The following is a 26,805-nucleotide window of genomic DNA, read 5'->3' as shown; positions in this document are numbered from 1 at the left end:
ATTTCACACAACTCTCAGCGTCTCTAGTTGCTGCAGTCTCATGTGTGCCGACAGGAAGCCGAATATATATGGCGGAAGTTTTGCACTGGTTTTAAAATGTGACTCTTGTGCTTCTAGAAGGGAACGATGACTTTCGGGGGAGAATAGCAGGTTCAACTGTCTATCCCACAACGTCTGTTTAACATTGGCTGTATATAAAATGAAAGTGACGCCGACAAGTAAACGTGAGCTTGAGCGGGCTTTTTGATTAAAAAGTGCGTCACAGAATGTGAACGCGGGCTGCCCGCCTTCCGCGAGGACACCCTTGTATGTCAGCGGGCGGAGGGGCGCACACGTCACTCTCCGAGGGATCACCGCTTGTCCTTTTCATCGAGGTCGTTAGGGAATGACATGATGAAAGTGACAGACCCATGTGGGGAGAGAAAATTTCTTCTTCAAAATAACTGAATTTCGTGGTTGTGACGTGGTGTTTGACTGCACCGCAGGGAATTGAGTAGCCAAACGCTCCGCGTCATTACTCTCGCCGAAGCGCATGCTTAGTCTGTGAAGCGCGCGACTTCCGAGGATAGGGGCGGAGAGAATCCACGTTTCCGAAACAGCGGCCAATGCCCACCACGCAGTTAAACACAGTGTGCTGTGTTATATGGCAAGACTAGCCTCCACTCTGGAACTGATTTGAAAGATGGATTGCTTTCTAATAAATGTAGAGCAGTACAACGATTTTTTGTTGTTGTAAATTAAATTTCTGTTCTTTCGTTAATAATTTTCAGTATACGCCGCAATAAACTACACTATAGGTAAACCTAGCTAGTTGCGAAAACTGTATGTCGATCCCTTGTTAATTCTCACACTTAGCCATGTCCCCTTCACTCGTGTATATTCTAAACATACTTGACATGTAACATACTTATTAATGCAACACAATGTAATAACGCACTAGCTGTGACGGCTTCGTTCGGAAAATTTACTAAGACAGTGGTCCTTAGTTATAGTGCCGTTGGTTAATCGGATGTCTTAGAAATACTATGTATCAATCAATCAACATTTATTTATATAGCACATTTTCATACAAAAAAATTTAGCTCAAAGTGCTTTACAAAATGAATAGAAAAATAGAAGACACAATAAAAAATAAACATAAGTCAACATTAATTAACATAGAATAAGTAAGGTCCGATGGCCAGGGTGGACAGAAAAAACAAAAAAAAAAACTCCAAAGGCTGGAGAGAAAAAATAAAATCTGTAGGGGTTCCAGACCAAGAGACCGTCCAGTCCCCTCTGGGCAATCTACCTAACATAAATCAAACAGTCCTCTTTGTATTTAGGGTTTTCATGGAAGGACCTGATGATGATGGTCACGTAGACTTCTGGCTTTCAGTCCATCAATGTTGGTGCATCATGATGCTTTGAGTAGGTGGTGGTGAAACCGGATAAAGAAACAGAAGAGGGAGTAGGGGTCAGTACAGATTTTGGAGCCACTGTGAATAGTTATGTAGCTAAGTACATTTATATATCCAGCAATTGTATGTGTGTGTGTGTGTGTATATATATATATATATATATATATATATATAAAAATATTTATTTATTTTCAAATGAAAATTATCATGAAAAAGTAATCGGCATCTCGCAGGTTTCACTTTATGTACCTTATTATTTCAATCACCCAGTATATATAAAGTACTGGAATTTAAAAGCAAAGCATTATTTATTAATGAAAAAGTGATGACACATTAAGTAAATGATAGAAAATGTAGAAAAATACTATAGTGTGGATGATCAGCGTTCTAATCAAAATACATCCTTGCTTCAAAGTCGGAAAGCTTGCTGAAGATTATCAGCAAACAACTCCTCTGACACTGATGCTTTATCTTTGTCAGCTTTTAAATTCAGCCTTTGGGTTAATGCATAGACAGCGTCTTTGACGTTCAGATTGGGCCGGACTGGGAATCATATTCAGGCCGGGAATCCCAAATCAAACTCAGCCTGCACAATATACATCAGTTTTCTTGTTCAGGCACAGACTCTGGGGGTGGGGTGGGGGAAACAACAAACACCATTTTGTCTTGGAATTTTTCACCTACATTTCACTCTTAAATATTGGTCTCAAGACAACCTCTGATAAAGTGTGGAACAACACTTCATAAATAAATAAACCATGTAGTTATGTAATATATCAAAACAAACATGCAAAAAGCACTGAACTACAAAAAGTAGTCAGTGAAATCCACAGTGCATAGGTTATGTTTCCTATTTCAACTATGAGTCTGTAGTCTACACAGCCTCTGTCAGTGTCTGGATGGTAATGCTGAATACTCTTCCACAAAGTTTGAAGTGTTGATCTAAAAAAGACCACTTTGAATTTCTTCAATAGACAAAAGACTCAAAAAAAATTTCTCAGCGCCACGGGAGTCTGTCAAGCAATTTTTTAAAGAAAGCACTTAGTAAACAAAACAAAAAAACTGTGAAACATTTTGTGTAGCCTTTTCAGCCCGTGTGTCATCATAGCGCTAAGATTTAACTGTCAGAGTGCTAGAGATGCACTTTAAAAATATTAAAATAAAGTAAAAACAAGACACGTTCATTAACACACTTATGAAATCAAGAACAACCGGCATACAGTACAGGCCAAAAGTTTGGACACACCTCCTCATTCAATGTGTTTTCTTTATTTTCATGACCATTTACATTGGTAGATTCTCACTGAAGGCATCAAAACTATGAATGAACACATGTGGAGTTATGTACTTAACAAAAAAAGGTGAAATAACTGAAAACATGTTTTATATTCTAGTTTCTGACTACTGCTTTGCACACTCTTGGCATTCTCTTGATGAGCTTCAACAGGTAGTCACCTGAAATGGTTTTCGCTTCACAGGTGTGCCTTATCAGGGTTATTTAGTGGAATTTCTTGCTTTATCAATGGGGTTGGGACCAGCAGTTGTGTTGTGCAGAAGTCAGGTTAGTTGGACGATCATTTATTTTTCAATAGGACAATGACCTCAAACACACCTCCAGGTTGTGTAAGGGCTATTTGACTAAGAAGGAGAGTGATGGAGTGCTGTAAATGGTCATGAAAATAAAGAAAACACATTGAATGAGGAGGTGTGTCCAAACTTTTGGCCTGTACTGTATTTAAAAACACAAATCATTTCACTCACATATGTGTTTCATAAATAAAAAATAAAACATTTCGTGTAGCCTATTCAGTCACTCTGAGGGAAAAAGGAAGAAAAAAACATTAAAAATGTTAACATCTGCTACACTTCATTAAAAATTGAAACAAAAATAAAACACATACACAGTAACAAATACCAAAACCCATACATCATCCAAATATAATTCAAAGTATATTATAAACTTTTAAACAATCTTCATATATAACTTAAATCACAAATGCACCAGACGTATGCACACTAAGTCAAAACTTGACTTGAACAAAAACAAGAAACCATCCAACCAGAAAAAAACCCTCCAAAGTTAAACCGAAAGGGTGTGTGCCCACTACTGAGCAATAACGCCTGCTTGTTTTCCAGTATAATAACATGAATTATTGTTTATTTCACTGATTGCTCTGAATGCCAGGCCAGGCAGCAGGCCACCAGGAAAGCTCCCGCTGATTGTAAATGTTAGTCTGGTTCTGCATCCAGGTAAATGAAGTCACTCTGATGGAATGTCAACTCAGTCTCTGAAGTCTGTTTCTTATGGTTCATTCTTTATGCCGAAAGGCACACTTGGGGTTTCATACCTCATGATGTAACATACAGATAATTGGCTAGCTATTCTGGTGATGGACACCTCTGCCTAAAAGCTTTGCTCACAAAACTATATGCAAAAGACTTTATCTTGTCAAGGTAACTTGTTGCATCTCCAGTTCTCTTTGGGAAAAGAATTTCTACCATCTAATATTTGAGTTATGGAACATCATATTATTCTAGTGTAAGATTACAATGTAGATAATTATCAAAAATGTGCTTAGGCTTGTATTTTCATTTTTATGTTCTCTGTCTTACAAATACATAGGATTAAAACAAAAAACTATTTTTGTCATAGTGTTACTTACAGCAAGTCCAGAGAGTTCATTTACAGGTTAGTCTAAGCACAGACTTATAAATGAAGCAGATTACATCTTGCTTTTAATTTAGTGCCTGCAGTTCAAAATGATGATTGCCCATTCCATAACATGTATTTATATAAAAGGCAGGAAATAGACCATGCTATAGGTATTCTTCAGAATTACCTTCGGCTAACCTGAAGCACCAAATAGGTTGTTCAAAAGAAGATCTTCTGAGCCACCTTACTGTTGCTGATGTCAATGGCCATACATCAGTAATACAACTTACTTTGAAGAGCAATGAAGTAGAAAAACCTTAGCAGTCACATTAAGAACATTGCCACTTGAATTAAGTTTGCCAAAGTCCTTCCGTAGATCTGGTAGATTTTTGGAAGAACAATCTTTAAATGAAATGAATGAATTACAAAAATGTAATTTTGGCTTCCAAATGGGGAAAAACATACTTTTTTTACACTTTGTCATTGGTGAAACTTTTTTTCAGAGACTTTGAATTCATAATTTTAGAGACAACTTTGGGGCCCTTTGCATGTTCAAGTTTGATTTGAATGACATTGATCATAAAGACTCTGTAAAGAGGAAAGAATGACTCTGGTATTTCAAAACAAAGTCCAAATTTGAACCCAGAACAACTTTTGCCTTGAGACATAAGTACAACAGTCACCTATGACAGCTGAAGAAGTTCAGCAGAGAAGACCAGGCAAAGATTATTGTTCCTGATATAGATAACTTAAAGATATGTGACAGCCTATCAAGTTAAAAATTTTACATATTTTTTTCACACAAAGGATCACCAAGTTTCTTTTAACTAGACATTTTTTTAATACGTTTCCATTTTTAAGGTTATCTTCATTAAATATTGGAGTTTTGATAAATATTTAATTTATTTTTCTTAAGATGATAAAAATGAAGGGGTACTTCAAAATAGTTACAAATAAAATTTTTGTAAACACTTTTGTTGATATCTTGATTCCTTTATTTTCAGGTATTGAAAATCTACCTTGTGAGCTACAGAGAAATTTTCATCTGATGCGTGACTTAGATCAAAGAACAGAAGGTTTGCACTTGCATTATTATTTTTATTATTATTATTATTTTGCCTTCCTCTGTGGAGCCAATTATACTGTTGCTACATATTAGTGATTATGCCATTCTAATTATTTTGTAAAAATAATAGCACGGTAGCAAAGTAATTTACTATGGATAGACCATAGTTCATGATAGAGAAAGTCGTTTTTTTCTCTTCAGTTTCAGAACAAATTAACAATACATAGAAAATTGGGCTACAAAAATAATCCTGTAGTAATTGTGATTACAGCTGCCACGAGACTCTAATAGCAAAGAGGTTATTATTGCATTCAAATTGTTACTCCTGTTCTCAGAGATCAGGGTTTACCACTTACAGACAACTGTAAACAGCAAATGTGTGGTGTAGCGCTTCACTGATGCTTTCACTAACCACAACTGCATAGTTGAATCCAAGCGACTTGCATCATGTACTGTACAGTGCTGCATGCATTTTTTGGAGTCTGATCCCTAACATCTTTTTAAAAATGTGGATTCTTTTTCTTCTGTTTGCAGCAGCCTCCATAAAAGTTGAGAAGTGTAATTAATGTTGAACCAAGATCATCCAACACTACTTTTTATTAGACATTTTAGTACCAAATGGAATCATCCATAATATGGAATCATTTTGCTTTCAATAGCAATGATGTTGATCAAAAAAGCATACTGTGCCAGCTGTTGGGGTATTGCATTTAAATATTTATATAACCATATACAATTCAAGTACATAGTCTAGATGAGTGTATGAAAGTTAAGCAGCAGCACCAAGTTCTAGTAACATTAGGTTGTGGCAAGGATAACTACTAATTACTTTTTTAAGCTAATGCATGTTTCTGTCAAGCTGGTTTTCAGATAACTGAACTTTAATGTATTTTAATATTTCTGCTAATTCAGCATTTAAAATATTTCACATTAGTAATTTTTAATGGATCCCATAGAATACTGCTAAATGGAAGTTCTACTCTACTGGGTGTATACAGAGCACATTAAATGTAGTTGGGGTCTGTGAATGATCAGCCCAACTACAAACAGACACTGACTTACAATGTCCTAAAACACGCATGTTTATTTTGCTCCTTTCTCTTCTACAGCACACCCACAGTGCACAAATCCCAACAATGCTCACAGTCCTTTTTTGTTTCTTTCTTCTTGTTCTTTTCCTTCCACCTTCACTCCTCTCCCGCAAGCTCTGTCCTCTACCACCCGACTTCAGCTCCCGAATGGAGTGAGGAGGCCCGTTTTATATGGTACTCAGATGTGCTCCAGGTGCTCATTGATGGTCTTCCTACAGCACTTCCTGGTCTAGCGGAAGTGCTGTCATCCAGGGCTCCGGGTTTGTCTGGGTGCCCCCTGGCAGTGACCACGGGCCCCAACAGAGTCCCAATATGGTCCAGGAGGTTCACCCTCTCGTGTTCTGGGGGAGGTATTGTCCCCAATATATCCAATATATCCTTCCATCACTGGGACATCCTGGTGGGACAAGTTCCACGGTCATCTGCCGCAGGACATAAAATGTGCATTTCATTGTAGTGCTAACTAAATTAATCATAATTACAATATCAAAAGCAATTATTTGCAATTATGAATTCTGTGGTTATCATACACTTTTTCACTAGTAGATGCCCTTCAAGATATCTGCTATTATAGTATGATTTTGTTATATATGAAGGGGAGCCCTGAAGCCTGTTTTCCTCCTCAGTTCTAGGGATAATTATACCATTGTTTAAAAAGGTAAAATACTTTTCTGATGTATTTGTGTTTTTTTTTATCTTCCAGAAAAAAAAATTGAAATTGACAAACTAGCAGCAGAATATATTGCAAATGTAAGGACTCTGCCCTCTGAGAAGAGAATGGAACACTTGCAGAAAATCCAGGTGGCATATAACAAGTGTAAAGAATACAGTGATGATAAAGTGCAACTGGCCATGCAGACCTATGAAATGGTGAGGCACCATTAACATCTACTCCAGAGTGTATTATGTCATATTAATGTTTGAAGAATTGCTGTTATTTTTGAAAATTGTGATCTTGAATGTCAGTGACATGCATACTATCATTGATACAGAATTTTCTAGTTATTAGTTCAGTCATTCCACGTGAGTATTTGATGTAATTTGAGCAAAGCTTACCCTGTGTATAGGTAATGGTTTGCTTCCACAGATTAAAAGTATAGAAATTCTTACTTGATCCTAAAGTTAGAATTGCAGACATTTTCCAAAAACCGTGTTTATGGAGACAATATTAATTACACACATGTGAAATGTTTACAGAATGATCTAGTTTTTCCTTTAACTGTGGTTGCATTTCTCATAGAAACTGAAGCTACAGGAAGACTAGCCTACAAGACAGGAAGAGACGTTATCTATTACATGCAAAACTGTGATTTTTACATCTTACTTAGTCCTTGTCCTTGGTGTCCCAAGTTGAGTGGGTGCATTTTTTTGGTTGCCCTTTTGAACCCCCCTGATATTTACTACATGGTGAGGCATTTGTACTCCATCAACATTAATTATTTCCAGAGACATAATTTTGTTTATTTTTCTAGCGCATCGCGCACAAAAGCAAGGGAACGATGGGAGCACCAGAACTCTGCTCACATCATGTCGCTTCGTACTGCAAGCTGCAAGTAGTAAGTCTGTGATAAGCGGAATACCGCTACGCTTTCCACTCACGGGACGGAAGGACAATCCCGACCACTTTCATATAGAAGGATGTATCTTTGGAGGATTTTCTTAACTTTATCATTTAGTTGTTATTCACAATGATAATCGATAGGCTTAGTATAGATTTTGTGAAATTCTTTCTAAAGCTAGAGTATTGTGAAGCTGTTCGATATTGCTTAAAATTTTACTTTCAACAACTATGCACATGCGATGGTGGCTCTGAAATTCAAACAACAAAGAGTTGTGGCACAAGAAATGTTAGTACAGGGTATAAGGTGTTAGCATTGAGGAGTTGGGTGAGCATTGTAGAAGTAGCAGCATTATCATGTAGCTTACACAAAATAAGGGGAATTTCAGGAAACTGGAATATAAAGGATAAGCAAAAATGCAAAATGAAAGAAACATACACTTCTTTGTTATAAGTTACTTGCTCCACCAAGGGTTGTCCAGGAAGATGCACTGTTAAATTGGAGTTGTGTTTTACAATTATCTGTCATGCTCAGGACTGAAAGTGTCTTGCATTTAGGACATTTATATACTCAGTAAAGACAAACTGAACTTGCACACCAGTTTGGCTCACCTCTGTGTAGAGTTTGCATTTGACCATCATGTTTGTGTTGATTTAATATGGGGAAGTTAGATTTCCTCTTAACTGTTCAAAAATTGTGTTTATTAAATTAGCCTAGTGTACATGATCATAGTTACGCTTTCAGCTTAGCATGAGCTCCTTGCAGCCCTCTGATAACAGGTGAGTAGATACAAACGTCTTTGTCCATGTTAATTTATTTTGATAATTCACTGGCAGATTAGGAATAGTTCTAATGTACATGAATGAAAGATGCCAGAGTGCACCCCAATGTACATGGCCACAATGTGATATTGTTTATTTCATCAAATGGTGTGGATTATGCAGAAAACAAGTCTGGAAGTAACATTCTTTTTTTAATGGCATGTTGCGATAAAAGTCAAAGCCATTTTCCACAAAAGTCATGTGATGTGTTCAGATTTTCACATTCTCCTTTCATTTTTCACATGAACCTGCCCTTTTCATACACAGATTTTCTGCCACATGTCTTATTTTCCATTCGCCACACTTGCTAAATCTTTGTTAGTTCCATTTTAGGACTATCTCAGTGCACCTAATAGTGCTGATTCTTTTAAAAGAAGCATACATTTTTTTAAGGCAACAGGCAGGCTGAAAGTACTGACAGAGTAGGTAGAATGGTGCATATTTTAAAAATCTGGCATGGTTTAACTTAATAAAGCAGGGTAATCCAAGTGTGTTTTACAAGGCAAAAAAAACTTTATTATCACTTTTACCCCATTATGCAATTAGTTGAGACATGAAAATGATTTGTGCATGCTTTGCAAGCACAATGATATATCCAATCAGTTGTCAGTTGCAATCGTTTAACCTTGTAAGTGTCATACATCTAAGTGATTTGAAATGATGAAAAGATTATTAGCTCTCTAGTAAAATGCAATACATAGCCCAATAACAAACAGAAGCGGCAATGCACAGTATCAACGCATGCTGCTAACCTCTTTCACTTTATTGTGCCTATGTGACCACACAGTAATACCCAAACTATTCCGAAGTAATGTTTGCACTGATTTGTGTTTTTTATCTATCTCACACTCTCCTTTATCGTAAGAGCATCCCTTATCTATGGTGGAGCATTCGATCAGAAGAAAATAGGAAGCTGGTTTTAAATTAAACGTTGTTAAAGTAGCGAAAGAAATTGGTAACTACACTGCTGCAACAAAATTTTTTGCGTCTGAGAAACTGATGCGAGATTGGTAGAAGCAAGAAGATGGTAAAAAATAAAAAATGTGTCGCATTTTTGAACAGGCATATAAGTCAGGGTCTGATTTTTATGATTGATTTTTTGAGTTTCAAGACCCAATTTATATGTGAGTATATACGGTAACTGTCCATCCACGCCCAGAGAATCACCACTAGTGTGTTGATTGCTTAAACAACCTGCGGTTACCCATCGCAAGACATTTTGCAAAATGAACGTGACCCATCCCCATTAAATACAACAGTGAGTCAAGGACCAACAGCCGCAATCTGAAACCCATAGTTTAAGAAACTTTGCTTTAAAGGAAGATAGAAAATCTCTTCTGTGATACAGTAGGTGATATTGATACAGAAACACTTAATGGAACAGATATGCATTTATTGGGGCCACTAAAACTGCATACTCATTTGCCAAAAACAAATTGGCAAAGACTCAATTTAAGCACTTTTGAGTAGTGAGAAAAGCACTATGTAAATGTAAAGAATTATTATTATGCTGTAATTCATTTGGTTTTTGAAGCCATACTAATGTTATATAAGTATAATGACCAAAAAACGACTGACATTGTGAAAGCACAGATGACACCGTTTTGAATAATACAGGAGTGAATGAGTTACTGTCTCCAGTTAGGAGTAAGTATTGCACTTAGAGTCTGAATCAGTAATTTTGGATTAGTACACATTACTGCTGTCAAATTAGCTAAAAACAAAGGTTTGATTATTCAAAATAAAAAATAAGTAAATATTTAAAAATATTTGAACCTAGGTTAATGGTTCTGGGGTTTACATGTATGTTAGAATGTATTTTTTATTTAATTTTTTTTAAATCCTTTAATATTATGGTAATAGCTGCAGTGGTGGCCACAGAAAGAATAAACGCCAACAGCAAAAAAAAAATCCTAGTAATAATTGACCAACTGTCATTTAAGAGCCATCAAAATCTCAAGCAACTGCACCCTCTAAAAGGGAAGCATCTGCTCTTCTCTCTTGTTTTCACTCTAGTCAGAACAGTGAGTGATACAAGTAGCCATGCTGTATCTGCAAACCATGAAGCACATGTAACAAGTTGCATGGTTCCCTTTTACCACTTTGCTGATGTCTTGTGCTACAAACTTATTAAAATGTGTCCTGCTGCTTGGAAAGCTGTGAGAACAGAAAGCAGGGTTGGGGTGGTGTTCAAGGGGAAAGCACTTTTTGGGAAGGCACAAAAGATCTCCATAGGAAGAGTTGAGTGACAGGAGTGAGTGATAGGGAGGGTTTCGGAAGGAATATGGGTTAGTAATAAGACTGCGATAAGGTGAAAATATAGAGTGAAGTAAAAGAGCAGGGAAGACCAGGCAGGTTGAAGGTAAACTTGTTTTATTATTTTGGAGGTTTTCAACAGGCAGGGTACTGTTTATATTGCAGCATTCAGAATAAAAAGCCAGTCAACACCTGTGCACTCTCCCGGAAAAGCAGGATCATTACAGTATCAAGTCAGGGTCTGCACAATCAATATTGTAATATATAATATTTTAATATGTCAAAATCCTGCAATTGTTTGACAGATCTGGTTTGACATGTGCTTTGTCACAGAATAGTTTTTGTGAATGAAAATATTCTGTATTACCTTGGTATTTTGGTAATTCGTGTGACAATAACATACAGGTAGTCCCCAGGTTACGGACATCCGACCTACAACTTACGAACGGGGCCACAGCTGCGACACATGTGCCTCAGTAACTGCCGCTCTGTCATCTTCAGCCTGGGGGCGCTTCAAGCGGTGGCTGGACGGAGGCTGGAGGGGGGCGATTTCGCTGCTCGCGCAGTGTAGTGTCCCTCAGGCAGCTCCCGGCAGCAATCAGTGACCCATAGTCCATAGTCACTGGGACCACAGCTGTCGCTCGTGTGCAGGACAGAGGCTTGATGGAGCAGTTCGCTGCCCACCCACTACGCCGCCGCAGCTACTGCTCCTGACTGGACACAGGCTGGATGGAGCGGAGGGGAGCATTTCACTGCCCGCCCAACACACATGGCTGCCCCGTTCGTTCTCGGTGGGCGGCTGGTAATGCTGCAAGCGGTGACCCGGTTGTGGCTGAATGGAGACCATTGAGGGTGAACGGGGTGGCAGGGAGTAGCATTGTAGGGTGGCTGCCTGTTGAATGGGGGCCGTGGTGGCCGAATCACTACCCGCCTTTGACCGCTCCGTGTTCGTTCTTGGTGGGCGGACGCTGCAGGCAGAATACTGTAGTCGAGGTGACTGTGTGGTGGGCGGTTAGTGAATTGCCCCTCGCCTCCCCCATTCATTCTCAATAGCAAGCCTGCTTGTACTGTTACACACATAGCAGGAAGTTGTCTTTTGTCAGTACATCAGACATGTTGACGACGGGTACGTTCCTGCTGTGATAGTGTGTACAGTGCTGTGCAGAAGAGCTCATCTTAACCTTTTCTCTTCACCCTTCAAGAATGTCTCTGAAATACAAATCTGATGCAAGTGCTGGTGATACAGTAAAGAAGAGAAAAACCATCAACATTGAAAATAAAGTAGAAATAATAAAAAGGTCAGAGAGCGGTGAAACTCCATCATTCATTGGCAGAGCACTTGGTTACAGTCGGTCAACAACAGCATTTATTAAAATAATGTACCTGTTCCGACTTACATAAAAATTCAACTTAAGTACAAACCTACAGTACCTATCTCATACCTAACCCGAGGACTGCCTGTAAAATAATGTTTGAATTTTTATGTTTAGTAATGATTTTTAAGCAGTATTTATTTTTCAATTACAAGAAATTGAGAAGTTTTTGTAGTGTTACACCCCAAATATGCATATGCTTTAACTCTAAAATTGGTATGCTGTAATTACAGTGCTGTACACATTGTAATTGTGGTTATAGTGAAAGTGAGAGTTATATAATTAACATTGAATGACTGATTCCTTTTGTTTGTTCAGGTGGATAAGCATATCCGACGACTAGATGCAGACTTGGCACGGTTTGAAGCAGACCTGAAAGAGAAACTAGAAGTGAGCGGTTATGAGAGTCCTGAAGGAAGAGGCATGAAGAGTAAGAGACTTGAATGCCTAATTAGTTTACTGTTTTTGTCAAAATGTCCTTCTGAGATTTATTTGTCAGCTGTCATATTTTTACTGCTTTCTATTGTTCACATTTGCTTGCTTTATTATAACTTGCAGTAATCTGAAGATTACATTGTTGAATTACAGGCAATCCATGTGGAAAGCTTATGTAAATGGAGTTAGTAATATCTGCTTTCTATTATTTACTAATATCTATATCCTTTATGTGTAGAAGGCAGAGGGCAGAAAGACAAAAAGACGCCTAAAGGACGTGGTAGGAAGGGTTCTGATGAAGAGTCCCCAAAGAAGAAGAAATTGAAAACTGGGTAAGAAGCAAGACCTTTAAAAACCGTGAATGCAGTGTCTTTGCTTGTGTATGCTTGGGTAAACAAAGAAATAATATAAACTTCTTCTCAGTACAAGAAAGTGTAAAAAAATATTGCAATTTACAATTCCGATAAATTTGCACAAATTAAATATTTTGTAAAAATGTATCTTAAAGTATTACAGATATTCTAAATATAGGATCATTAAAAGGCCCTAAGGTGTCTTCGAAAGTATTTTTTTTTTTTCAGTTATATAAAAATTATATAGAATCTGTAAACCTCAGGAATCTGCAAAGCATCAACCTGGAGTTGTTGGGTTCCTGTTGTTTCTGGAACACGTTAGCCCATCAGGTTTAAAGAGAGCCTTTAACATCATAAATGAAGGAATTAATGATTTTAGCTATACAATTTCACATTTTTTAAGAGCAGATTAAAAAACTGTGTTCCTTAAGAATTTAAAAGATTAGAGTGTTTTCTGTATGTTGTTGTGATTGAGAATGATCTTTTAATTTTTATAAATGAGATTTTTCATTTTTTTCGTGCAAATCTTGGTTTCTAATGTCAGACGCCAAGTTTAAAGCTGATTGGTTTTAGGTGAATGGAAGAACAGAAACTGATGATGTCAGATTTAGCCATGCTGTCTGTTTGAAACTGCTGAATTCATACTAATGAGCCACGTGGGACACCGGAGACAATGCTTAATAAAATGAAACAATTCAGTTAATGTTTGCTGCTTCAGTTTCATAGTCTGTACTGTACAGTTCACATCAGATAATTAAATTATTTACTTTGTTTGCCACATAAATTTTAAATGATGCAAAAGCAACATGGGCAAGTGTTCAGGTATTCTAAAACTCAATCCAGCATATGAGTGCTGTTACCAGGGCTGTGGAGTAGGTAGACTTCGACTCCTTAGTTTCCAGTACTTCTAACTTTGACTCCCTGACTCCGACTCCTCTGTATTTAATATGCTAATGTGTTTTACATGTTGACTGAAGGAAGGCAACATACACGTCATTTAACAACAGAACTACTGGCTAGGAAGCTGACGCTCTACCATATTGGCCAGTTAAACAAAAAAATGAAAACAATAAGGTTTTATTTATTGTTTTTAGCAAGTGGCTATAAAGTAGTAGCGAGCATAAAAATCAGAAACAGGAACTTTACCAGTTCAAAAAATAGAAACCACATTCTTTAGTAGTTTTAAAACAAAAACAAAGCTTAACTACATGAACAAAAAACAGTTTATATATTAAACTTGGAATACAGTTGTAGAGTAGAATAGCTGTTAAATGCCATCCAAAATTAACTCAATGCAGTGTTCTAAGAAACAGAATTGCTTCTCCCAGATCATCTTTCATAGAATCTCCTAAATCTGACTTGATTATTTTTAGAGCTGAAAATAGTCTTTCAACACTGACTTGGGTGGGTTGCATTGCTGTTACAGTTCTAGCCACATCACTAATATTATCTGGCTTCTTCTACAGTCCGTTTTAACGAGTGATCAAACTTTTCAACTTCTTTTAATTCTTTAAAAAAACTCCTGCTGGAATCACTTATAAGCGACGTCTCTTTGCTTTAGAAACTTCCATTTTGTCCAAGTAGGAATCAAAGTCTTAATTCTTCATTTGAAGAGGATGATCCTGAGTTACCAGTGCTTATAGCCTCATCCAGTGGTGGTGTTTCAGGTAGTAGTAATCCCTTCATGCGAACTGCTACATCATAGAGTGCCTTTTTTCCATTAGCAATCTGGTCACTGCTCAACAAAATTCAACTAATTGGCTCAACATAAATAACAGCTAACAAGATTTGATTATCCAGTAAGAGACTATCTCTCTTTTCTGCATTGAAGATATGATGCCATCAGCTATTAACCTTCCACTTTTGTTCAGGCAGTATATCAAGCTCTTCCATTCCAAGAAAAATTTACTCGGTGTTATAGTCATATTGCAACCTCTTGGTGACAGTAAAGGGGTAAGAAAGTAGACTTTCCAGTTCTTTTACTTGTGCCTACTGGCTTTCAGTTAATAAAACATTTTCATTGTCTAGTTCTTCAAGAAAGTCTTTTAGTTCAAGCAAGGCTTTACCATCAAATAAGTGCTTCACCAGCGTGTTGTTTGATCCAAAATGGCTCCGTTTCCTGCACGTCTTTTCAAAATGGCATCTGTTTTAGGGGCCCTGGCTGCAACAGTTACTTGCCTGAATTTGCCAGTTAGAGTAGCTGCATGACGATCTTTCAATCCATCTCTTATTGCAAGTTGCAGAGTATGAACAGGCTTCACAATGCATATATTGAATAGTAGTAAGCTTAAATGCTTCTTCAGCAATGTTATCCAAAATTTCCCTATTCTCTTCGGTTTCACTTTCTCCAATACTTGCAGGACTGTCTTCCTCTAATATCTGTTTGTCCCTTTCTTCATCTACTTTATTCATTTTCTCAGTTGTGCTTAACATATTAGAAGCGTTATCTGTCACAATACATAGAATCAGTTCCTATTTAATTTCAAAATCTTGTAGAACAGGTGGTGTGCAAAGTTATGGTAAAGTTCAGCCCTGGGTGGGAGCATATGTGGAGAGTGCAGACAGAACCCCTGAACACACATCAGGCCATAACACACACCTACACCTACATCATTACACTTGTTTACACTCAAATGAACTTTGAACTGGGTTTTATTCCTACATCAGAGAAGTACTTAATTATGACTATTGATTGTGAAATGGGACATTTGAACTTGCAGTATTTTTTTTTCATTACAATTTAAATTTATTAGGAGTTGGAGTCGGTACATTTTTACCGACTCCAGGTATCCAAAATTGTCTCCGACTCCACAGCCCTGGCTGTTACTGTTGAGTACAGTTAAATTATTGGTCATAAATGCATAATTGTGCCACATCTGTGTTGTAGCTTAGTTAATTAATGGCTAAAGATATATGAACCAACCTGACTCACACCATCTTTCACTCAACTTTTGTGTGATTTCTTCCAAGACATGAAGATGAAGTGCAGATGGAAGTATGTGTTTCACAGATTAAAAAAAAAAAACAATCCATAGATTTATTAGTAGCAAGCTCCAATTAAATATGTACAATTCACTCCTGGCCACTGCTATTTTATTAAAATGACCACTACAGTTTGGATCAGACAGGTCAGGTTGGCTGAACATTTCATGAATGGTTTAATTGTAAATATGAACTTTCTGATTCACTTGTTATTAAAACATTGACTCTCTTGTAGCAGTTTTCGTTTTAATATAGTATGAACGTTTTTTGATATTTTTTTGCATGATTAGCTATGACCATTGTTAGTTTTCTTTCTTTTTTTAAAAATTGTATTTATATTCAGATAGATCTATATTTAACAGAACAGTTATAGTATAGCCATCAGATACTAATTGCTGTATACTATTTGTACTCAAGTTCAATCCACTGGAAAACAGTGGCTGCAAGTGTTCATCCCAGCCATCTTCTGCTTTAAAATGGGTCCCTGCCTTCACGTGCTGTTTCCCAGTTTCTTGTCAATCCAGACATTGCCAATTTGGTTTGTTAAATTTTGATTTTATTGTAACAATCATTTTTATGTGTTATACTGATTTTTGTTTACTTTTTTAATAGTTTGCTTTTTTAATTTTGAGGTTGTCTAAAAAACTTTTCTTTCTAATTAGCACACAAATAAACATGGCACTGAAATACCTGCTCATTTTTTTTAATTTAGTGCCATTTGCATTTGTGTGTACTGCTTATCATTGCGCAATAAAGAGAATAAATTCCTCAGCAAAAGGTGAAATAAAAAGAATATGGTAAAATAAGTTAAGGATTCAAAGCTTTGGCAAAATGTACAAATTGCTGAATTTAATTCACATATAAATGTCATACTGGGATGTTTTCCTTAACGCAAAAGACAAGATATAAAAAAGTCTTGACTAATTTATCAGTTAGAGGTAGAAGTAGGAGTGGCCCATTGATTTGTGTAAACCATTGAAATAAAAACTTGCATCCACATTCTAAAGACTGAGAATTTGAGAACTCCTGCTTTTAAGCAAAAATCTGTCCATTGCTAAGTACAATCAAGCCAGTGATTCACAGAAAAAGCTAAGAGACACTCATCTTAAATAACACAAAAACCAACTCCACTATAGATTTTCATAAAAAAATTTGAATTTAAATGATTTAGTTTGCAGTTAGAGTGATAACAAAATTAATTCAGTGCAACATACACTTTTGATTCATTGTCTTGTATAGAGAGACATTTTTCAGGTTTAAATTGACCTAATGTGTGTGTTGTGAGCGAATGTGCAATTACAAAAGAGTGTTCAACCATGAATAAGTGTGTGTGTGTGTCTGTAAATTGTGTGAGGTGTGTGCAAATCAGTGTTTAGGAAGGATGGGTGTTGGGGGGTTGGCATGTTACACTGGGGAGCCTGGCCAAGTCCAAAATGTATTTGTATTGTGAGTATTTGGCCCCAAGGTCAAATCTGTTTAACGACCATTGTTTTAAACAGTCAGAATATTGTAAAGTACCTTTTTAAAATGTGTCACATTAATTCTTCCATTTTTTTTTCTTTTTTCAGTTCTGATTACAGTGATTCCATTCTTGCTGTGCACCCATCAGATGTGTTGGATATGCCTGTTGATCCAAATGAACCAACATATTGCCTCTGTCACCAGGTTTCTTATGGAGAAATGATTGGATGTGACAACAATGATGTAAATATGTCCTTATGTTTTAGCAACTATAACAGTATTAATCAATCATTGATCAACATTGGTTAGTTTGTTTCCCCTTGGATACACAGTGAATCAATTGATTTATTATTGGTTAAATGTTTATCTTGTGACACCTTACTAAGAAAATCTATATCTTTGATAGTATTATAAATTGGTATTGTGATACATAATCTATATATATAATTCACTAAGGGCACGCAAGACAGAGAGCCATGCCCACCAACTCACAGAGCCCCGCCCGCCAACTGTAAGACTATGGGATACGCACAACAGGTCCAGGCCTTCCAACTCACAGAGCCCCGCCCACCAACTCTAAGACCATGGGATACGCTCGACAGAGCCCCGCCCGCCAACTCTAACCCTCCTCCCGTGTCATGGGATACGCACAACATAGTCCTGCCCGCCAACTGTAACCCTCCTCCCGTGTCTACCGTTGACTTTTCATTGTTCTTTTCGGTTCCGGCTGCTTTCCTATATAGATAATCGACAAAGTCGCCCGACCATGGGGTACGCACAACAGAGCCCCGACTGCCCACTCTAACCCTCCTCCTGCGTCATGGGGAACGTACGACGGAGCCCCGCCCGCCATTCACTAAGGGCATGCAAGACGCACGCAAGAGCCACGCCCGCCAACTCACACGAGCCCCGCTCGCCAACTGTAAGACCATGGGATACGCATGACTGGGCCAGGCCCGCCAACTCCTCCGATGGCCAATGAAGAGCACTGCAAGAAGTATATACTGCGGTAGGTAGGCCAATGTTATGTTCTTGAACGGGAATGGTGGTTTCTTTTTGAAAAACAGCGTAAAACTGAACGCTATGACTGTGCATGGGGTTTGTGATTTGAAACTGAAAGGAATTGGAATGAGTTTGTAAGTGCTTCTTGAGTGCATGAGTTGTTTTGAAGCATTGCTGGCAATGTTCACATTGCATAATTCGTTCAGTGGAGTGTGATTTTAAATATGCGTTGAGATATCTCTGCAGTCGGAACGTTTTCGAACAAATAGTGCATTGAAAGACCTGTGTGGAATGCGTTTGTTCAGTGGAGTGTGTGTTTAAATGTGCTTTGAGATATTTCTGGAGCGTGAAGGTTTTTGAGCAAATGTTGCATTGAAATTCCGGTGTGAAATGCGTTTGTAAATGTTTTTCAGGAAGAGGATAGTGGAAAGGTGACATCACATCAGCGTGGCTGCAGACAAATGTTTGTGTTGTATGGATTTTCACATGGTTGAGGAGATCCGTCTCTGTAATGGCACTAGACTTTCTGTTACCAGCATTCACCACAATGTACTGGAGTGTAAGACTATGACATCTGCTACCTCACAAACTGTCCTTATTCCCCGGATTTTCCTGACCCCATGAGATTCAAATTTGGCTTTTACTTTTACACGTAGACAATTTCCAGTTAGATTGGCGTTTGCAATGACAATTAATAAGCCACAGGGCCAAATTTTCAAAAAGATATGCCTGTATCTGCCAAAATCTGTTTTCGGTCACGGACAATTGTATGTTGCTCTCTCCAGAGTTCCATCTTTTCATTCACTGACAGTTGTATCCTCAAACCCTCCCCATTTGGAAAACTGTGTCTTTCAGGAAGTGCTCACACATAAATAAATAATTATTAGGCGTATTTTATGCCGCAGGTTGGCTAGTGTCTTAGTAATGTTTATGACAGGAATTTTAAGAAAATTGTTTAATTGATGCTCTTTAAAGTTATTAAATGTTTAAATTGATCCAATCAATTTTGTATATGAAACATTTTAGTTCATCAGGTGGGAGAAAATCTCCTGTCCACTGCTAAATGAAGTGGGTATTTGGCAGGGGCATAGCCAAACGCTTCCCAAAGCACAGTAACTACCTGACAGCAACAAGAAAGGGAACACACTTTTTAGAACACAACATGCAGATTGTCTAATCAAATTAATCTGCACTGTCGGTGAAGAGTGACCTCTCTCTTAAATAGTATGTGATGAGTACCTTTCTAAATGCAGTAGAATTCTGGCAGCTATCAGAAAAACTGTCATGAATCTGTTTTCTATGTAATATTTGTGTTGTAGAGTTTATTATTTAACTTTCGTTTAGCTAATACTTAATGTTCAATTGTTTATTGTTCTGCCGCAATGCCATGTTTGCCTTGACATGCATGCCATCATTTTGAATTTCTGTCACGTGGTTGCAGGACACCAGGACACCCTAGGCCTCAGTTCGATGATCGACTTTGTGGTCATGTCATCGGACTTGCGGCCACATGTCTTGGACACTCGGGTGAAGAGAGGGGCAGAGCTGTCAACTGATCACCACCTGGTGGTGAGTTGGCTTCGATGGTGGGGGAGGATGCCGGTTAGGCCTGGCAGGCCCAAATGTGTTGTGAGGGTCTGCTGGGAATGTCTGGCAGAGTCCCCTGTCAGAAGTAGCTTCAACTCCCACCTCCGGCAGAACTTCGACCATGTCCCGAGGGAAGTGGGGGACATTGAGTCCGAAAGGGCCATGTTCCGTGCCTCTATTGTTGAGGCGGCTGACCGGATCTGTGGCCGTAAGGTGGTCGGTGCCTGTCATGGCGGCAACCCCCGAACCCGTTGGTGGACACCGGCGGTGAGGAATGCCATCAAGCTGAAGAAGGAGTCTTACCGGACCCTTTTGTCCTGTGGGACTCTGGAGGCAGCTAATGGGTACCGACAGGCCATGCGCAATGCATGGTTGCTGAGGCAAAAACTCGGGCATGGGAGGAGTTTGGGGAGGCCATGGAGAACGACTTTCGGACGGCTTCGAGGAGATTCTGGTCCACCGTCCGGCGTCTCAGGAGGGGGAAGCAGTGCAGTGTCAACACCGTATATGGTGGGGATGGTGAGCTGCTGACCTCGACTTGGGACATTGTGGGTCGGTGGGGGGAGTACTTCGAAGACCTCCTCAGTCCCAGTAACATGCCTTCCAATGAGGAAGCAGCCTGGGGACTCAGAGGTGGGTTCCCCCATCTCTGGGGCTGAGGTCACCAAGGTGGTCAAAAAAGTTCCTCAAGGCTCTGGATGTTGTAGGACTGTCTTGGTTGACACGTCTCTGCAACATCGCATGGACATCGGGGACAGTGCCTCTGGATTGGTAGACCGGGGTGGTGGTCCCCCTCTTTAAAAAGGGGGACTGGAGGGTGTGTTCCAACTACAGAGGGATCACACTCCTCAGCCTCCCTGCAGAACTCTATTCGGGGGTTCTGGAGAGGAGGATCTGTTGGATAGTCAAACCTCGGATTCAGGAGGAACGGTGTGGTTTTCATCCTGGTCGCGGAACAGTGGACCAGCTCTACACCCTTAGCAGAATCCTGGAGGGTGCGTGAGAGTTTGCCCAACCAGTCTACATGTGTTTTGTGGACTTGGAAAAGGCGTTCGACCATGTCCCTCGGGGAATTCTGTGGGGGGTGCTCCAGGAGTATGGGGTACCGGACCCCCTGATAAGAGCTGTTAGGTCCCTGTACAACCGGTGTCAGAGCTTGGTCCGCATTGCCAGCAGTAAGTCGAGCCCGTGTCCAGTGAGAGTTGGACTTCACCAGGGCTGCCCTTTGTCACCGATTCTGTTCATAACTTTTGTGGGCAGAATTTCTAGGTGCAGCCAGGGTGTTGAGGGGGTCCAGTTTGGTGGACTCAGGATTGGGTCACTGCTTTTTGCAGATAATGTTGTCCTGTTTGCTTCATCAGGCCGTGATCTTCAGCTCTCTCTGAATCGGTTCACAGCTGAGTATGAAGCGGCTGGGGTGGGAATCAGCACCTCCAAATCCGAGACCATGGTCCTGAGCTGAAAAAGGGTGGACTGCCCTCTCAGGGTTGGGGGAGAGATCCTGTCCCAAGTGGAGGAGTTCACGTATATCTCTGGGTCTTGTTCACGAGTGAGGGAAGAATGGAGCGTGAGATCGACAGGCGGATCGGTGCGGCTCTGCATCGGTCTGTCGTGGTGAAAAAGGAGCTGAGCCATAAGGAAAAGCTCTCAATTTACCAGTTGATCTACGCTCCTACCCTCACCTATGGTCATGAGTTATGGGTAGAGACTGAAAGAACAAGATCGCGAATACAATCGGCTGAAATGAGTTTCCTCCGCAGGGTGTCTGGGCTTTCCCTTAAAGATAGGGTGAGAAGCTCAGTCATCTGGGAGGGGCTTAGAGTAGAGCCGCTGCTCCTCCACATCGAGAGGAATCAGATTAGGTGACTCAGGCATCTTATCAGGATGCCTCCTGGATGTCTCCCTGGTGAGGTGTTCCGGGCACGTCCAACCGGGAGAGGCCCCGGGGAAGACCCAGGACACGCTGGAGGAACTATGTCTCCCGGCTGGCCTGGGAACGCCTTTGGATTCTCCCAGAAGAGCTAGAAGAAATGGCTGGGGAGAGGGAAGTCTAAGCCTCTGCTCAGGCTGCTGCCCCCGCGACCCGACCTTGGATAAGCGGAAGAGGATGGATGGATGGATGGTTGCAGCAAAGAATTGCTAGGGCCATATACAGGAAGTTACATCACTATGATGTCAGTAAGTGTGCTGGCATTTAAATCAGCCTGGTTGATTTTCCGTGTTTTTGGGAAAAGACTTGGCAAAAGAAGTAGCATTGGTTAGTGAATTCTAGAAAATTAAGTTGTTTTCTGATTCTGGATTTGTACATGGGCATAAGCAATAACAAAATAAACCATGAAAACATTAAAACAATTAATTTAACGGGAGTTCAGAAGTAAAGGGTTCATGTAAAACTTTGTTTTTTACACAGGAATCTTTAAATTAGAACATATGTTAAAAAAAAAAGTAGGGACAGATTTAGAAAATTGAAGGACCTCAGAAAATTGACTGTCAGGTGAATTTTAGAGCTTGTTATTTTTTGTGGGGGTTGGAGCAATTCGAAATGTAAATTTTGCAGTTGGTTTTGGGCAAAAACCAAATATAGCATTAGCATTGTATTGTTTCTTTGTGTAAACCATTTGACTCGCCCATTAGTGTGTGCTGGAAGTTACACATATATTCTTATTCTCCTTTAGGAACAACTGTTTATTGATTTCTGCATCACACTTTCAAAACCAGACAACTGATAAAATGAGGGTAAAGCTAGATATTGGGGCACATCAAACAATCTGCAAGCCTTTAAGTTGGATATTTGGGGACAACTGTGTGTTATTTTATGATAGAGAAAATTAACATACTACAAGTCTTATAGCTGTGTAATTTGCAGAAATGCGCTTCATCATCTCAGCTGCAGAATGGGTATAGAACTGAATTATGGCTCAGCTGCTAAAATTTGCTTCATTGTTTCTTTCTTAACTTTCATATATTTATTTTTATTCACATATTATTTTTACTGTACATATAATATTTAGTGTTAATTTTAGCATATCCCTGGAGTAGTATATCATAGGATAATTAATATCCTGATGGCTTACTAGAAGCAATATTGTTGGTTGTGCTTAAAAAAATAACTAAATCGATAGGAAAGAACTAGCAAAGAAAACAAAAATACAACTGTAAACAGGGCAGCACGGTGGCGCAGTGGTAGCGCTGCTGCCTTGCAGTAAGGAGACCAGGGTTTGCTTTCTGCATGGAGTTTGCATGTTCACCCCATGTATGTGTGGGTTTCCTCCAGGTGCTCCGGTTTCTTCCCACAGTCCAAAGACATGCAGGTTAGGTGCATTGGCAATCCTAAATTGTCCCTAGTGTGTGCTTGGTGTGTGTGTTTGTGTGTCTTGCAGTGGGATGGCACCCTGCCTGGGATTTGTTCCTGCCTTGCACCCTGTGCTGGCTTAGATTCCCTCCAGCAGACCCCCGTGACCCTGTGTTAGGATATAGCGGGTTGGATAATGACTGACTGACAACTGTAAACAAACTTTGGTAATTTAATGCTGGATAGAGCTGAGTGAAAGATAAATCCTTGAGAGATGTTCAAGAGCTTAACAGTGAAGTTCAAAGAAAAAGGTATATAAAATAATATATAAAAACTAAAAAACTAAAAGGAACTGTGTAGGATGGGAACGTGTTTGGTAATTTGAGCAATTCATTTATCTGAGCTAACAGGTTTTAAGGATTTGGAATGTCACAGAGAAAGGCCTATACTGCTTAGTCACATGAATAGCAAAGCTGATGAGTTCACAATGCCAGGTTATGTGAACTGGAGAAGGAATAATACATTTGAAGGGATAGACTTTCACTTAAAGGCTGTTTTTATAATAAACCCGGAATATTTATATATTCTTTTGGACTGCTCCTGACCAGTAACTCAGGCCTATAATAAAGTTTATTATATTAAGTAACTGTTACACATCAAAATACCATAGTAAGCAATGTGTTGTGGATTTAGGATTGTCTTTGTATGTGATTTAAATTCAAGGTTAATGATGATGATGTATATGTAGATGGTTAATACAAGTCTGTTGGGTATATTGCTGAAAAATGACAGCTGTCTTTGAAGTGTCTGCTGTTGTGTTAGCGTTACACATACTACTTCTGGTAATACAGATTTACAGAGTCCATATAGATGTTCTATATGTAGTTCATGTTCTTAAAATGAAAATGTGCAACTATTATGTCTAGTCACAGTTCTTAAATCAAAGTTAATTATAATTTTTTTTTTCAATAAACTTTATCCAATATTTTTATAAAACTGTGTAGTCATATCACCAAGTAACTACATAGTGGTGAGTTTGTAAAATTAGGGTGCTGTAGTTCCACCTTGTAGTGCCAAGGTTTTAAGCACAGTGAAGGATAAATCTTGATGTCCATGAAGGTCTTCATCTTTCCTACATGAGGTTTGACATTGATCTTGTGCACATGTCGTATCATATGCAATTACTGGCGAACACACTGTCAGAATCTGAATAGGAAACTGTTTGTTCATTTGTTGTGTTGAGTTAAATGGAATTAACCAAGCAGTGTTTTAATAACTATTTGTTGCCCTTGCTTTTCTGAGTCACACTGAGGCTTGAGAACAGTTAGTACATTTTCATTGTGTTTTTAGAAGTGAGATCACATTGATTTTTTTCAGTATTAATTTGGTACCAGAGTTAAATGATTTTCTTGGTAATGTATATATCTATAGATTTCTTTACCTAATACTGTACATGTTTCTTACAGTGTCCAATAGAGTGGTTCCACTTTGCATGTGTTGATCTCACAACAAAGCCAAAAGGAAAATGGTATGTATACATGAAAGAAAAAAACTTTAACTATTATATTTGTCAGGGGTGCACTGATGACATTTTTTGACAGAAATACCAATATTGAGCTGTTCCTTAATACAGTAAGCACATCCAATGTAAATGCTGACAAGTATGTTAAAAAATGTTAATAAAAACAAAAAGGAGTTACAGTATTTGTAAATTGCATTTACCCAGTACCACACTGAAAAAACTACAGCAACAAATTATTTGATGTTTTAACTTGAGTATGTGTTTTTTTTTAAAACTGGTGGGCTCTGCCCCCTGCACACTTCGCTTGCCAACCCCTGATTTCACAGCTCTGCTGCTCACATATAGGGAAGCAAATGTACAGTTTAAGCAGATTGTTATTTGAAAAAATCTCTTGGCAATAGTCTCGTCTCAAGATTTTCTTTTATAATACAGAGATATATATGCATGTCAGATCTGATGACTGCAACACACTCCAATAGAGTGTTGACAGTTAAGTGTTTACCACTGTGTGACATTACAATTTCTTTTAATCACACTTATTAAACATTTGGGCACTGAAGCCACAAAATTGGTAAAGTTTAGCAAGTAGAATTTCAACTCTTTCATACATTATGCAAGTCTTAAACTGTCTTAAACTGTACAATTGTACAGGGTATTTGTTACCATATGTTCTGCTTTATAATGCACCATACGCTCTCAATCATTAAGATCAGGAATGCAGGCAGGTCAATCTAGTACCTGCACTCTCTGCTTGTGTAGCCTTGCTCTTGTACAGTAGTCTAGGTGGAATGTGTTTGCCATTGTCATGCTGGAAAATGTAGGGACTTCCCTGAAAAAGACCACGTCTGGATGGCAGCATATATTGCTACAAAATGTGTACATGTGTTTCTGCATTAATCTTATCCTCGCAGACATTCAAGTTACCCATTCAAATAGCACTGACAAACACTATACTGTGTGAGACACTGGCTTTTGGACTTGATGGTGATAGTGGCTTGAATGTTCCTTTTCCTCTTTTGCCCATGAGGCATTGCAGCTATTTCTTTTTTCAAAAACTGTTTGATGTGTTGACTTATCAGACCACAAAACATGGAAAATAGAGTGGAATCATCTTTTGATGAGACTGATCCAAGGAAAGGTGGCGGCACTTCTAGTTTCTGTTTATGTATGACTTCTGGTTTGCATGTAAAGCTTTATCTTGCAGCTGTGGATGTCATAATATCCATTACAGACTCATGAAGTTTTTAAGACCATCTGAGGACTCATGCACATTCAGAAGTGGTTGTCGACTTTGCCCTTTATGCACTAAGATTTGACTGTATTCCTTTTAATTGTGCACTGTAGAAGGTGAAATGCCCAAAACCCTACATATTTGTCTTTGGCGAATGTTTTTTCTCAAAATGCTGGATTATTTGCTGATGCATCTGTTGGCAAATTAGTGAATCTTAACCAATCTTTGCCATTGAATGGCTACCCCTTTTTTTGAGGTTCTTTATATATTATAACATGATTGCCTGCCCTGTTATACATAATGTGTTTTACATCACCTTGTAATTTCAATTTGTCATATTGTTATTAATCCTAAACTTCCTCATCCCAGATTTTTTGTAATGTGTTGCAGGCATCAATTTCAGGTCATGTATATTTAAAAAAAAAAAAAACAATGCAGTAATTAGTTAAAACATTAAATACCTTGTTTGTACTCTTGATTCTGGAGGTGAGTGATTGTGGATACATGGATATTGCTGTAGGATGAGACATGGGACAATACCAATAGTGGTATTCAGTAATACTATAAGGATAACTAAATAGTTTATAATTGCTGTGAATCATAACTATTCCAACATAATATGAGCTTGAGTTAATGTGTACTAAGAAGAAGCAGTGAAAGTTACTAATTACTTCTACTTGCTCAAAAACATTGTCCTCGGTTGTTATTTAATTTACCATAT

At 38.6% G+C, this 26,805-nt stretch overlaps 1 protein-coding gene across 1 annotated transcript in view; it reads left to right on the top strand.

The window, feature by feature from the left end:
* Nucleotides 1-26,805, top strand: part of ing5a (inhibitor of growth family, member 5a) — a 32,042-nt gene that overhangs the window by 497 nt on the left and 4,740 nt on the right. Inside the window, exons 2-7 of the mRNA XM_039762140.1 lie at nucleotides 5,058-5,129; nucleotides 6,914-7,080; nucleotides 12,538-12,649; nucleotides 12,893-12,986; nucleotides 17,558-17,693; nucleotides 24,798-24,859. Coding sequence (XP_039618074.1) covers nucleotides 5,058-5,129; nucleotides 6,914-7,080; nucleotides 12,538-12,649; nucleotides 12,893-12,986; nucleotides 17,558-17,693; nucleotides 24,798-24,859 — 643 coding nt within the window. The remainder of the gene's footprint in view (nucleotides 1-5,057; nucleotides 5,130-6,913; nucleotides 7,081-12,537; nucleotides 12,650-12,892; nucleotides 12,987-17,557; nucleotides 17,694-24,797; nucleotides 24,860-26,805) is intronic.

This window comes from Polypterus senegalus, chromosome 1 (assembly GCF_016835505.1).
Source record: "Polypterus senegalus isolate Bchr_013 chromosome 1, ASM1683550v1, whole genome shotgun sequence".
Classification (NCBI taxonomy): domain Eukaryota; kingdom Metazoa; phylum Chordata; class Cladistia; order Polypteriformes; family Polypteridae; genus Polypterus; species Polypterus senegalus.
Note: the sequence above shows the minus strand (reverse complement) of the source record. Positions and strands in the feature narration are given on the sequence as shown.